The 14,315-nt window shown below is 42.9% G+C and overlaps 1 protein-coding gene across 3 annotated transcripts in view; it reads right to left on the reverse strand.

The window, feature by feature from the left end:
* Positions 1–13,743, reverse strand: part of INTS8 (integrator complex subunit 8) — a 50,819-nt gene extending 37,076 nt beyond the window's left edge. The window contains exons 1-8 of one of the 3 annotated variants that reach the window (XM_072803856.1): positions 13,561–13,743; positions 11,198–11,372; positions 8,272–8,412; positions 7,887–7,958; positions 6,997–7,048; positions 5,930–6,112; positions 1,782–1,889; positions 235–390 (exon numbers count right to left, since the gene is read on the reverse strand). In XM_072803856.1, the coding sequence (XP_072659957.1) occupies positions 235–390; positions 1,782–1,889; positions 5,930–6,112; positions 6,997–7,048; positions 7,887–7,958; positions 8,272–8,412; positions 11,198–11,372; positions 13,561–13,690 (1,017 nt within the window). In that variant the 5' untranslated portion in view covers positions 13,691–13,743. The remainder of the gene's footprint in view (positions 1–234; positions 391–1,781; positions 1,890–5,929; positions 6,113–6,996; positions 7,049–7,886; positions 7,959–8,271; positions 8,413–11,197; positions 11,373–13,560) is intronic. The other 2 variants (XM_072803857.1, XM_072803858.1) reach the window with 2 other exon arrangements.
* Positions 13,744–14,315: the final 572 nt, after the last annotated feature.

Consider the following 14,315-nt stretch of genomic DNA (forward strand, 5'->3'; position numbering starts at 1 on the left):
CGAGTCAATATCTGTATAACGCACCACTTCGTTTATAAACTATAACTTCCCACTTGATTCTCGTAAGAAGCCTATGCAATGAGTTAATTATTACCACCATTTTAGAGACCAATCTGACTGTGACTTGCCCCAAATCATACAACTGGTAAATGGTAATGCCAGAATTTAAACTCAGTTGTGTCTGGCTTCCAAAGCTTTTCAACTACCCTATTACATCCCCATCATACATCTTACCTGATAGTTGCCAGATCTCAAACAAATATGGACTTGACTATATGGAGTCAACTGTTGAGATGTACTATCAGAAGAAGGTACAAGAACATCACATGCTTGACAATAGCCTGCTAACCGCTTCTCATCTATGGTACAATGAAGAGATAATGAACCTATCTGTAAAGTAAGAAGTATACATCATTATCCATCGATGTAACAGAAACAACAGTCTAGTACCCACTCAATGCATTTTAACAGTACAAGAAAATGTAATGGAAAATTCAGAGCTGGAGGAATCATAAGAAAAAACGAAAAAGCAAAAAAAATTTAGGGCAAGGGTGAACAAACTACTGTTCACAAGCCAAATGTGGCCTGTGGCCAATTTCAGTATAGCCCTTACGGTAAGAACCACATGTAAGGTTGTAAAGGGAGGAAACCAAAAAACACAACAAATGAGAATATGCCACATAAACTGAATTTAGCCCACAGAGCCTAAAATAGCTACTACTTGGCCTTTTATAAAAGTTTACGGACTCCTGGTTTAGTGTTTCCAGGCCAACACAAAACGTAGATACCTAAGTAGATACGACAATTGAGATATTAACACTGAGAGTGAACACTGTGAAAAACGAGTTTAAAATATTTAAAAATACATAAGAGGAGAACAAATATGATGAGATGCCTGGGCAAAAGTAAAATGGGGATTCTCAATAGGTCTAGAATAGATGTAAAGTAAACCTCTTGAGCATTTAATCAATTTCTCTGATGAGAGACAGAAACGGGAATTTTTCTAGGGACCAAGCACATGAAAACCTAGTTATAGACTTTAAAATTCAGTTGCAGGAATCATAAAAAGAAAAATTCAGGTGATATATATATGAAAAAGTTCACCCTTACTAAGAATTCAGAAATGCAAATGTGTAAAAATTATGGTTATTTCACCGTTAGCAATTGGAGGGGGAAAAACAAAAACACCACACACACCTCTCACTACAGATCAGAGTCACCTGAGTGAAATGTACCTGGAAAGCAACTTGGTTTTAAGTTTCAAAGCCTTTATCAAATTAGTAACCACTGACATGATAATTCTATCTGTAGGAATTTAACTTGAAAGTATCTAAAAAACCAAAAAAACCATATGCTTGGAGACAGAAATATTACAGCTTTATATACATTAAAAAAAAAAAAAAAAAAAAAAAAACAGCAGCAAACATAAATACCCAAATACTAGGGAAATGAAGTAAATCACAATACCTCTATACAGCAAAAGAGAATACATTTAAATATTAAAAGATTTAAGTATAATAACAATATAGTATATATAGTTAGTCTAAGCTCATCTGTAATAAAAACAAAGAATGGAAACAGGAAGAAAATAAGCTAAAATGACAAAGGGGTAATTTCTAGGCAGTAGTATTACAGAGTTTCAAAATGTTTTCAGTATTTTTTAAAACTTAGCAAATGTACTACAATAAACACTTATTTTTATTATCATCAGAAAAAGTAAAGCCAAAAAGTATAGACTTTTTAAGGACTGAATGTTATGTGCCTTTTATCACTGTATTTACCTCTGCAATTAGTTCTTTGGTTCTAAAAAACTTTTCTCTGGCATTTTCATAGACAGCTGAATTTGTGGAGCCTTGCTGGAAGTATGCTGCACCCAAATCATAGCACACCTAAAATTGTAATAAGTATCAATTTGCTTATTAGTAACTTTTCATTTTTAAAAGCTGACAAAACTCATAATATGTTTATCTCAGCGAAACACATTTCAGTGAGCAATGAAACAATGTTCTTAGTCACAAGCAACAGAATCCAGTGGACTGATTTCAGCAGAAAACAGATTTAACAGGTTAACATTTCAGGTGGCCTACAGAATTAATGGGCCAAAGAATCAGACTTGAAGGGAGACAAGAAGCCAAGATGAGAGCCAGAACTGACCTGTGAGCACTGCAGCATCGCAACACTAGACTCCGATGCTCTCAGCAGCCACAGCCGCCAGCACTGCGGAGAGCAGCAGCTAGCTACACGCCTGCTAGGGCTGCCCTGGGATAGCTAGCAGCTGCTCTGGAAACCGGATTTTATTGTCACCACTGCTGCTACTCACCGTCGTAATGGATTCTCTATCATCTCCACTTTTCTTTTTTGCGATTCTGAGAGAGCGAAAGAGAGCCCACATGTGCGCGGGGAAAAGGGCGGGGGAGAGAATGACCTGAGCCGAAACCAAGAGTCTGACCCTTACCCAACTACAGCACCCAGGTGCCCCAATCGCCACTTCTTTTTAAAGTGGGGGAGAGCACCTGATCGACCAGAATGAAATATTGAGAAATTTGAATTAATGACTATAAAAGGACTGAAAAAGACAACTAAAAAAGTTACTAATAAAATTTCTGTATTTCTTCAAGAACATTCTTAAACTGATGCCAAGATTCATCAAATGCAGAAATCAAAGACTCAGCTTATTTATTTAATTCAACTTGAACGTTTTATGGACAGAGTAAAGCCCAGAAGGGGACAATGTCTGCTTAAAGACATATAACCAACTATTGGCAGAGCCCAGACTTGAACCTCGATCCCACAGTTCCTTATATCCTGTCCCAAGTTTATTCTACACATCCTGACAGGTTTAGGAGTTTTTTGTTGGTTTTATTTTAAGATTTGAGAGAAAGAGGGAGAGCAAATCTCAAGCCGACTCCATGCTGAGCATGACGTGGGGCTCAATCCCAAACCCTGGGATCATGACTTGAGCAGAAACCACGAGTCAGACGCTCAACCAACTGAACCACCCCAGTGCCACAATAGATTTTTCTTTTAAAAGTTTTCAAATTATTCCAAATAGGAGAAAGTTCAAATCCCTTGGCCTACTCTTCAAGGGTCTCAGAATCTGGACTAACTTCTCTCTCAGAATCTCTCTATTCTCCTCTATTTCAACCACACCAGCCTTTTCAAGTCCCCATTCATATCAGATCTTGGACATATACTTCCCTGTATTTCCCCTCCCTGTATTTCCATCTACACAAAACCAACCTTAGCTAACAGATACTTGTTCCTCCTCCAAACTCCTAACAGTCTGATATCCATTAGAACTACCCTTTATTGATAAGCATGATATATAGAACGAATCAGGATATATTCTTCTCAGCCTCTATGATACTGCTTTCCACTACTTAATCCACATTAACTGTTTGGCTGATTTTCACTCTAGAGTGCTTCCTCCCATCTGGGACAAAGTGGTGCTAAAGAAGATTTTTAAAAAGGAAATGGATATACAGATATGTATACACACATGCACACATAGATATTATAGTTTCATGTAGTTCCTCTTTCCAGACAAAGACAGATTACAGGATATCAGAAGGATATTTTCAAGTATTACTATACTAGCCATTAGAACAAGTTTTTATTTTTAATTCTTCTTTTTTCAAGATTTTATCTTTTTTTTTTTTTAATTTTTATTTATTTATTTGTGATAGTCACACAGAGAGAGAGAGAGGCAGAGACACAGGCAGGAGAAGCAGGCTCCATGCACCGGGAGCCCGACGTGGGATTCGATCCCGGGTCTCCAGGATCGCGCCCTGGGCCAAAGGCAGGCGCCAAACCGCTGCGCCACCCAGGGATCCCAAGATTTTATCTTTAAGTGGGACACGTGGGTGGCTGAGGTTGAGCGTCTGCCTTTGGCTCAGGTCGTGATCCCGGGGTCTGGGGATCAAGCAGGGAGTCTGCTTCTCCCTCTGCCTGTGTCTCTCTCCCTCTCTCTGTGTCTCTCATGAGTAAATAAATAAAACCTTAAAAAAAAAATTATCTTTAATCTCTATACCCAATGGGGTTCCAACTTAGTTACTTGAGTCGCATGCTTCTCCAACTGGACCAGCCAGACACCCCCATTAAAACAAGTTTAACTTCTAGGGTCACCTGACTGGCTCAGTACAGCATGTGACTCTTGAACCCGGGGTCATGAATTCAAGCCCTCAATTTAAAAAAATAAAGAATTCTAGGGGCACCTGGGTGGCTCAGTGGTTGAGCGTCTACCTTAGGCTCAGGTCATGATCCTGGGGTTCTGGGAGTCCCAAATCAGGCTCCCCACAGGGAGCCTACTTCTGTGTCTGCCTATGTCTCTGCCTCTCTCTCTGTGTCTCTCTCATGAATAAATAAATAAAACCTTTAAAAATAAATATATAAAACATTTAAATTCTACAATTAAGAGACAGTCAATAGGTTAAAAACAAAAAGCCTTATAATAAAGCTGCCCTGAAGGACAATAAATACTTTCAGTTTTACTGGGGAAAGAATGTAAAGATTTTCCTTTTGAGTCAGGTATATTTCTGTAATGTAAAGAATGCACTTTAAACATTAACATGCCAGGAAGTGAGTATTGCTATTAATTTGCCATTCAAGACACAGAATTAGGACTCAGCTACATAATTAAGAGAATATTTGACAGCTTACCTAGCACACTGAGATGTTTTAAGAGTTGTTCTCTTAAAAAAAAATTAAAAAATAAATAAATAAATAAATAAAGAGTTGTTCTCTTTTTCAGGTTCTATCACCCCACTCTACAGTGAGTATCAGAAGTATTACCAATATTTTTTTATATTACCAATAATTTTTAAACAGACTCCCAGCGATTACAAGATACTACAGTGCCAGAAGCCCTCCTATACGCAAGTTTCATTAACAATTTAAAGACGTTACCAACTGTCAATCCTCACTACTCCTATTCCAACCGTGACCTCCATCTCACCAGGTACCAAAAAATGACTACCTTCAACTCTACAACCAGCTAATCTGGAAAGGCACCTCCAGACACTGCCCTAGCTATTCCCACCCGTTTCAGAACGGGAAACAGTGATGCAAGAAATCATGCAAGGGGCACCCATCAAGAAATCATGGCTCAAGGGGTAGAGCATGTGACTCTTGATCTCGGGGTTGGGAGGTCAAGCCCCACTCTGGGGGTAGACTTTACATTAATTAGTAGATTAATGAAAAAAAAAAACCTGCCAAATCGTTTCAAAAAAGAAAGCAACATGCCAACTAACACAAAGAAGAGCATACAGAATTTAAGATGCACTATCCTCGTGGCCCTCTTTAGGCAAATTTTGAATACCTTACAATTTCTATTACACTAAAGATCTTGTGCTACAAAGTGAGGAAGATGCGAAATACCCATTAAAAAAGAGATACCTCAGAGAGTTTACAATCCAGCAGAGAAACCGACAACATGAATCCATAAGATATCTCACATCAACTGAAAGTGATCAAAGGAGCTAGAGCCCAGAGTTACAGAAAGCAGACAACCTTAAGATCCTTAGAGAAACTACTTTCTCTAGAAGCCTATATTTTTCAAAGCACAATATTTGTTTTGCAGGGTGGGGTTCTTGTTTTTTTGTCTAATCAAATATCTAATAATATCAATGAACTGTAAAATCAGTTACATGCTCACTGTATTTTCAGTATTTCAACTCTGTATCGTAAACACGACTGGGAAACAATTTCAGAGATGATAAAATCAAATAAAATTTCCCTTCCACTTCTTTTAGAAAAATTTCAAGTGAAGTCTTATAAAATTTACAAATTAAATAGGATTCAAAGTTTTAATAGCATCTTAAGTCAAAATGAAAGAGACAAAGGCAGAAATTCTAATTAAAAATACTAGAATGATCTCACTTAAGATTTTCCAAAAATTTGCCATATATTGATTAAATACAGATATAAATACCTGGCATTGCATCTCCTCAGTTCTGATTTTCAATCCAGCGGTAGAACTCTCAGTTTCTCCATTTACCATGCCTGGCTCCACTGCCAATAAATCTAGAGTTCTCATTGTGTGGACATAAAGATCCTTGTTTAATTTAAGTGCTGCCTCCAGTACCAAAATAGAATCAGAAGCTTGCTCTTTTAGCTACAAAAATTCAATCAAAAAATTATTAAAATACAGAAACTACAGAAAATTAACCAAAATATATTTACAGGATATTTCGTAGCTTGTCCTAAGCTATCAAAAAAATTTTTTAACACAGCAGGAGTGCAAGTAATGTGCCGAGATAGTTATCTTAAATTAAAAAAAAAAAAAAAAAAGTTCCTATTGTGAAAATTAGAAATACAAAGTGAAAAAGATACTTTAACAGAAAATTTAAAGAAAAATGCTTTAAAGATTTGCTTCCACTGACTTACTCAAGAAATGTTTGTATGCTTCAATGTATCAGCCATTTTAGTAGGCACTCATAACAAAAATAAAATAATGCAGGTTTTTTTTTCTTCCACATTCAAAATACTATGGCACATTAAGTTTATACAGACACAGAACACAGAACAGTCTTATCTTCCCTCTCCTTTCCTAGCTCCTGGACTTTACATAGTATCTCTGGCACTGTAGGTGTTAAAGAATTACAGAGATCATTTTCAAATTATGGAAACGCCCATGTTTCTTTTATATTAACTAGATTTAAAAAAAAAAGCTAATAGTTTTCTGATTGCAGAAATAATTTTAAAATATAAGTAACGTGTTTATTGTAGAATTTTGGGAAAAAGATATCACCTGAGTGATTTCTCTTACCTGCTCAAGTATCACAAAAATTTGAGAACAGAATTGGTGGCAAAGCACCACCATTAATGCTGAAAAGCTGTACAACTTACAATTATTACCAAACTATGTTCTAAAAAGTAAAAACCTGTCATTGCCTGTAGACCTTGCCAACTCTCATATACCTAAGGTTATAAGAAGTATGTGAATATGCTCTGCACGTGCCCCAGAAATGTGTAAGTATAACTGATGCTGATACTCACTACTTTCAAAATGTTTTCTGTTAGCTCTTTCTCCTGTTGCATCTGATTCATACTGAAAAAGAAATGATTGAAAAGTATCAAATGTTACTCAAAAGACTGAAAATTCTAAACTTCAAAGCATTATTCTTGAAAGTGAGGTGGAATTTAAATTAAAATGTTCCTAATGCTATTTCTTTTCATGCTTAAAAAAACAAAAACAACTCGGTGCATGGGTGGCTCAGTCAGTTAAGCATTCAACTCTTGATTTCTGCTCAGCTCATGATCTCAAGGTCCTGGGATGGAGCCCCCAGTCAAGCTCCATGCTCAGGGTGGAGTCTTCTTGAAGATTCTGTCCCTCTGCCCCTCCCCCTACTTGCACACACTCTCTAAAATAATTCTTCCAAAAAACAAGACAAAAAACCCAAAACTCAATTATGATGCTTATTTAACCATTATTTTCCTATTTGCTTTGTGTTAAAAAATAATAATAATAATCCTCAATTTAAGACTAAAACACTGACAGCAAAAACTCATCTATATCAAGTTAGAAATTATAGTCTAAGGTGCTCTAAAACGATTTCCCTATATACAGAATACTTATTCGAATAATTTAATTACATAAGAAAATTTCATTACTTCGGAGCAGGTGAGCTAACACTTACTAAAGACAAAAGGCACAATTCACAAAGTGCTGGCTCCCCTCATCTTTCTATAGCTCTCTACTCTGGATATCCAGAGCCCTACCTGATTCTCTCACCCTTCCAAATCCTCCAAAGCTACCTGCCTGCAAGCCTTCTGCCCTCTGGGTTCTACTTTACACTTCTGTACCAGGGTTATTAAAACCTTGCAAGAAATTTTTTTTTAATTCTGATGAAAAAAGTACCAAGCAAGGGTCATATCTGCCAACTTACACACTTAACTGAGGAGGTCCAGGTTTTGCCTGTTTGACAGGAAAACTACTTTGAACAATTGTTCTAATTGCCCTGAAGAAAAAAACAGAAAAAGAAAATTTAATACATTATAAATATCACTTATTTTTTCAAGTACTCCTTAGTATATTTGTATTATAAATTATCTAAGGTTTTAACTCACATAAAAACTTCATAAATCATCCACATTTTTATCAGAATGATCTTCTCAACTACGCAGTCACGAATTTTCTCCACCCTCAGACTAGTTTTTAAGATCCTCCAAGAGATCTCTAGGGTATAAGAGACCCTTAAAAACATAACCCTGAAAGCCAGAGGGCAACTCAAGAGGCTGCCCAACACATTTTAGATCTATGAAAAAATTTACCATCTGTTGTAGAGAAGTATAGCCATGGCAGTGGTTGGAGGTAAAGTAGCCAGATCCATGTCCACATGCTTTGTCCCAGGAGGAACTTTACTGATGCACAGCAATTCATTTAGTAGCATATTCAGTACTGGAACAGACAAACTTAAAAGAAAGAAGCAGAAAGTTCATATCTGCATAAGCAGCATAAAACACACAATTCAGTATTTTCACTAAAAATAATTACATTGTTAAAGGACTAAATCCACGGGACCATTTTATTAACCTGTCTCAACAACTTATATGAGGGATCCCTGGGTGGCGCAGCGGTTTGGCGCCTGCCTTTGGCCCAGGGCGCGATCCTGGAGACCCGGGATCGAATCCCACGTCGGGCTCCCGGTGCATGGAGTCTGCTTCTCCCTCTGCCTGTGTCTCTGCCTCTCTCTCCCTCTCTCTCTCTGTGTGTGTGTGACTATCATAAATAAATAAAAATTAAAAAAAAAAAAACTTCTATGAAAATACTCAAATTCAAAATATTTTTTTAAATCTCATTATGAGGGACGCCTGGGTGGCTCAGCAGTTGAGTGCCTGCCTTCGACTCAGGGCGTGATCCCAGGGTCCTGGGATCGAGTCCCACATCGGGCTCCCTGCGAGGAGCCTGCTTCTCCCTCTGCCTGTCTCTGTGTCTCTCATGAATAAATTTTTTTTAAAAATCTCATTATGAAAACAAATTATACACAAAAGTAGTCATAAACAATGAACCCCCAAGTGCCCATTATTTAGTTTCAACAATTAGCAACTGATGGCTCATCTGGTTTCATCTCTTTTCTCACCTACTTCCATTCTTCCCATACTATTGTGAAGCAAATTTTTAACATTAAATCGTTTCTTCCTTAAGTATTTCAGAACAGATCTCCAAAAAATTAACAGGAGTGCCTGGATGGCTTAGTTGGAAGAGCATGTGACTCTTGATCATGAATTTGAGTCCTACTTTGCATGCAGAAATTACTTAAATAAAACTTAAAAAATTAATATAGTCACAGGATTAATTTCGCATCTAAAAAGTTTTCAGTTGCTTATTAAATATCCCAGTGTTCAATTTCCAACTGTACCATATACATTACCCTTTCTTTGTACACATTACTATCTCTTGATATGCTCCCCCTCAGATTAAAGAATTCTTTCCTTTAATTCCAATGCTTAACGCTAAAAAAAAGTGTTTAAACACTACTAGAGAGAACATAAACTAGTACGACCCTCTTGGAATGCCATCCGGCAATATGCATCATGGGATTTAAAAATGTTTATACCACCTGAGTCAGCAATTTAATAATCTGTACTAAAGATATAACCAAAAATTCAGATAAAATTTAAGGCTGTGATTTACTAGAGTGAAAAACTGAAACAAACTAAATATCAATGGAAGAACAGTTAATAAATTATCCACATAAAAAAAAATTATCCACATGATGGAATTATCTCCAAAAAATAAAATGGGGAAATGTTCATTGTTATGTGGGGGAAAATGAAAAAGAAGGGGTGCCTGGGCAGCAGAGTCAGTTGGGCATCCAACTCTTGGTTTTGATCAGGTCATGATCTCAGGGTTGTGGGATTTGATTCAGCAGAGAGTCAACCTGAGATTCTCTCCCTCTCCTCTGTCTCTGTGCCCCACTCATTCTCTATAAATAAATAAATAAATCATAAATACACACACACACACACACAAACACACACGGAGAGGGGCGCCTGACTGGCTCAGTCAATAGAGCATCTGACTCTTGATCTCAGGGTCATGAGTTTGAGCCCTACATTGGGTGCAGAGAATACTTTAAAAAAAAAATAGAACCCCATGTGTCAGGATCCCTATTCAGCAAGAAGTAGGCTTCTCCCTCTCCCTCTGCTCCTCCTGCGCCCCACCCATACTCTCACTCTCAACTCACTCTCGCTCTCAAATAAAATCTTTTTTAAAAAACAGAAAAAAAAAAACAACAAACATTATATAAAAATGTTAGAAGTACTTGTCTATTATTTCCTTGTTTCTGAATTTTACTTTATCTTTAAATTGTGAGAAAAAGGGGGATGAAAGCAAGTCATTTACTCAGCATAGCCTTCATAGTACTTATTAACAAATAAGCACTAAGATATTTTAATAGTTTAGGAGATAGTGATTGATTTAGGATCAGTAAAAATAACTGAATTCTGGATGGCTCAATGGTTTGAGTGTCTGCCTCTGGGTCAGGTCGTGACCCCGGGGTCCTGGGATCAAGTCCCACATTAGGCTCCCTGCATAGAGCCTGCTTCTCCCTCTGCCTGTGTCTTTGCCTCTTTCTGTGTCTCTCACGAATAAATAAATTTCTTAAGAAACTTAAAAAAAAAACTGAATTATTTAACAGCAAATCATCTATACTATGTAACAACTATCATTAATTTTCATTCATTTTCTTCAGATACGTAAAAATAGACTAAAACATTTAAAACCGTTTATGTGTGGATTTTCCCTAGTTATCACATCAAGCAATGATAAACTACCTCATTATTAAGTTCATGTTTTATTTTTATTTTTTAAAGATTTTATTTACTTATTCATGAGAGACACAGAGAGAAAGGCAGAGACAGAGGGAGAGGAAGAAGCAGGCTCCATGCAGAGAGCCCGATGTGGGACTCGATGTGGGACTCAATCCCGGGTCTCCAGGATAATGCCCTGGGCTGAAGGCGGTGCTAAACCGATGAGCCACCAGAGCTGCCCAAGTTCATGTTTTAAAAGGCGATTTAAATGCACCTAACATTCGAAAACTTTACACCTTTTGAAAGCAGTTGCAATATTTTACCAAGAATATAGAGAAAAATAACTTGCACTTTAGGGCCTGATTACCATAAAGAGCATATATAGAAATAACCCAAAATATCTAAGTAGAGCTTCAAAAACATATTTCTTTTAAATATTATGTACCTTTTCTCTAGTATGTCTAAATCCCACTTCAAATGCGCAGCAACTTTAAGAGCAAGCAGTTTTAAAATACGATTTCTCTTGTTATCAGGTGGAGGTTGCACCTGGTTTTGCTCATTAACTGAAGGTTTGGAAGCCTGTTCCAAAAACTGAACGATAAGTTGAACTGGTGCAGGATCTAGGATTTAAAAGAAAATGAATTCTTAAGTTTAAGTTCTAATTGTGAAGATGCAAAAAGTTTCACTGTATTGGTTTTTGGCCGCAGAAAGAATTCCAAGAGCTCTGTAGTTATAGGGACTAAGGAATAGGATTTCTAAGAGGTATGTTTGGGATTGCAGGGAAGACCAGGAAGGGCGGGAAGGAGAATGGTGATCAGACTGGTGCAGAAGAAAATACATCACAACAAAGAATACAATGTCACGGTTTTCCAGGTCAGCAAATTAGAAGACAGACAGTTCTAGACGCCTGGGGGGCTCAGTGGTTGAGTGTCTGCCTTCAGCTCAGGGCATCACCCCAGGGTGAGTCCCACATCTGGCTCCCTGCATGGAGCCTGCTTCTCCCTCTACCTGTGTCTCTGCCTCTCATGAATAAAAAATAATAATAAAAATTAAAACTTTTCTCCAAAAAAAAAAAAAAGAGAGAGAGAGAGAGAAGACAGGCCATCTATGGAACTGTTTTAACAATTAGTGCGACCTGCATCAAGTTACCTCTCTGCACCTGTTTCCATCATGCAAAATAGAGGACACCGCCATCTACCTGAGGTTATGACGACTGAATTAAATGAGATAAAACATGAGCAGCATTAAGCCTGCCCCCCGGAAAGCACTCAGTAACTGTGTGAGAAATGATGAATTCAAAAAACTATGGAAGGATCCAGGGGATAAAAGCATGGCTGTGGCAGAGTGGTCTCCACCGCTTTGGGCTCAAGGAGACTGAACGAGCTACATCTTCAAGAACTTTGGGAGCAAAACCCTATGGAAGAAACTTCTTTTTCACGCCCCTCCCTCCATCCAGAAGCGCCTGGAGGCCTCCTTCCCTGGGATATCAGCCTTCCCTACTCTTCCAGCCGTTCTCACGTTAACTTACAGCCCAACCTCCCCGAAAACCACAACGTTCAAAGGACCTAAGATGATAACGAGTCCGCGTGGGGACCAGCCCCCCCACAGCAATTTCCCTCCCTCGGCAAAGCGGCCTCAGGCCGGAGTCCCGCAGGGGGTGTCCCAGCCCCCCCTCCCCCAACCCCGCGCTCCTCCCGGACCTCCTCCCGGACGCTAAGACCCCCAAGAGTCAAAGGGCCAAGGGGGGTCGGGGCTTTGCGGTGTCAGCCCTCCCCGCGCCCAGCTCCGGGATGCTGAAGGCTTAGCGACGGTCGGGGGTCGGGGGATTGGGGGGTTGGGGAGTCGGAGATCGGGGGGACCGGGGATCCGGGGGTCGAGGATCGGAGGTCGGGGATCGGGAGGGTCGGGGATGGGGGGGTCTGGGATCGGGGGATCGGGAGGGTTGGGGATGGGGGATCCGGGAATCGAGAGGGTCGGGGATCGGGGGGATCGGGGAGTCGGGAATCCGGGGGTCGGGGGATCGGGAATCCGGGGGTCGGGGGACCGGGGATCGGGGATCGGGGGACCGGGGATGGGGGGGCCGGGGATCGAGGCGTCGGGGATCAGGGATGGGGGTGTCGGGGATGGGGGGATCGGGGGAGCCGGGGATCGGGGAGGCCGGGGATCGGGGGGTCGGGGATCAGGGGATCGGGAGTCCGGGGGTCGGGGATCGGGGGGCCGGGGATCAGGGATGGGGGTGTCGGGGATGGGGGGATCGGGGGAGCCGGGGATCGGGGAGGCCGGGGATCGGGGGGTCGGGGATCAGGGGATCGGGAATCCGGGGGTCGGGGGATCGGGGATCGGGGGACCGGGGATGGGGGGGCCGGGGATCGGGGCGTCGGGGATCAGGGATGGGGGTGTCGGGGATGGGGGGATCGGGGGAGCCGGGGATCGGGGAGGCCGGGGATCGGGGGGTCGGGGATCAGGGGATCGGGAGTCCGGGGGTCGGGGATCGGGGGGCCGGGGATCAGGGATGGGGGGGTCGGGGCGTCGGGCGGCTGGGGTTCGGGGGGGGTCGGGGGATCGGGGGGCCGGCGATCAGGGGATCCGGGGGTCGGGGGGGTCGGGGAGTCGGGTCGGGGGTCGGGGTGCCGTCGGGGGGTCAGGGGGTTGGGGACTGGGCGTGGGGGCCGGGGACGGGGTTCGGAGCCCGGGGGTCGGGGTCGGGGTCTGGGTCCGGGTCGGAGCTCGGGAGTCGGAGCGGGTATCCGGGTCGGGATCCGGGTGTCGGGGTCGGGCCCCTCCCCCGCGGGCCGGCGCCGCGCCTACCCGGGCAGGGCTTGCGCAGGTGCTTCTCCAGCAGCGACTCCTCCAGCAGGAACTCGAACCAGCTGGTCTGCGGCGGCGTGCAGGGCCGGCTGGAGGTGGCCGCCTCCCGGTCCGCCGCCTCCGCGCTCATCCTGCCCCCGCCGCCGCTGCCCCCGCCGCCGCTGCCCGGCTCCAACCTGACCTCGCGCGCCTGCGCCTGCGCCTGCACCTGCGCCTCCGCCTCCGCCTCCGCCTCCCGCCTCGGAGCCGCCGCACCTCCCGGGCCGACGCCGCGCTCGCACCGTCCCGAGGCCCGCACAACCCAAAATGGCGGCGCGGCCCGGGCGCCTAAGGCCTGCCCCCCCGCGCCGCCGCCGCGCCTCCGGGCCAATCGTTGTCCGACTTGTCGAGAGGGGGCGGGGCCTAGCCCTAGGCCACGCCCCTCGCGGTTGCCATGGGAGACGCCCGCCGAGCCGCCGGGTCACAGGGAGATTCGGCCTCCGCGCGTGCAGAGGGCCCCGGGGTGCGCGGGGACGGCGGCGAGCACCCTAGTTTGAGCCGCGAGCCGGGCGTAGCTTGCCTTCGGTGCTCCCAGGTGCCCCGTCTCCATCTCCTAGGTTTCCTCCTAGGAAACCAGCGCCCCGACCCCCTTCCCGGAGGGATGCCGGAGGGACGGGCCACGGTGGGACCCAGCGGCTGCTACTTCTCAGGACCGGCTCTGGGGTGAGGGCCCTGGGGAGGGCGCGTGATGGGGTGAGCACCCGGTGCCACACTGA

This window comes from Canis lupus, chromosome 28 (genome assembly GCF_048164855.1).
Source record: "Canis lupus baileyi chromosome 28, mCanLup2.hap1, whole genome shotgun sequence".
Lineage (NCBI taxonomy): Eukaryota > Metazoa > Chordata > Mammalia > Carnivora > Canidae > Canis > Canis lupus.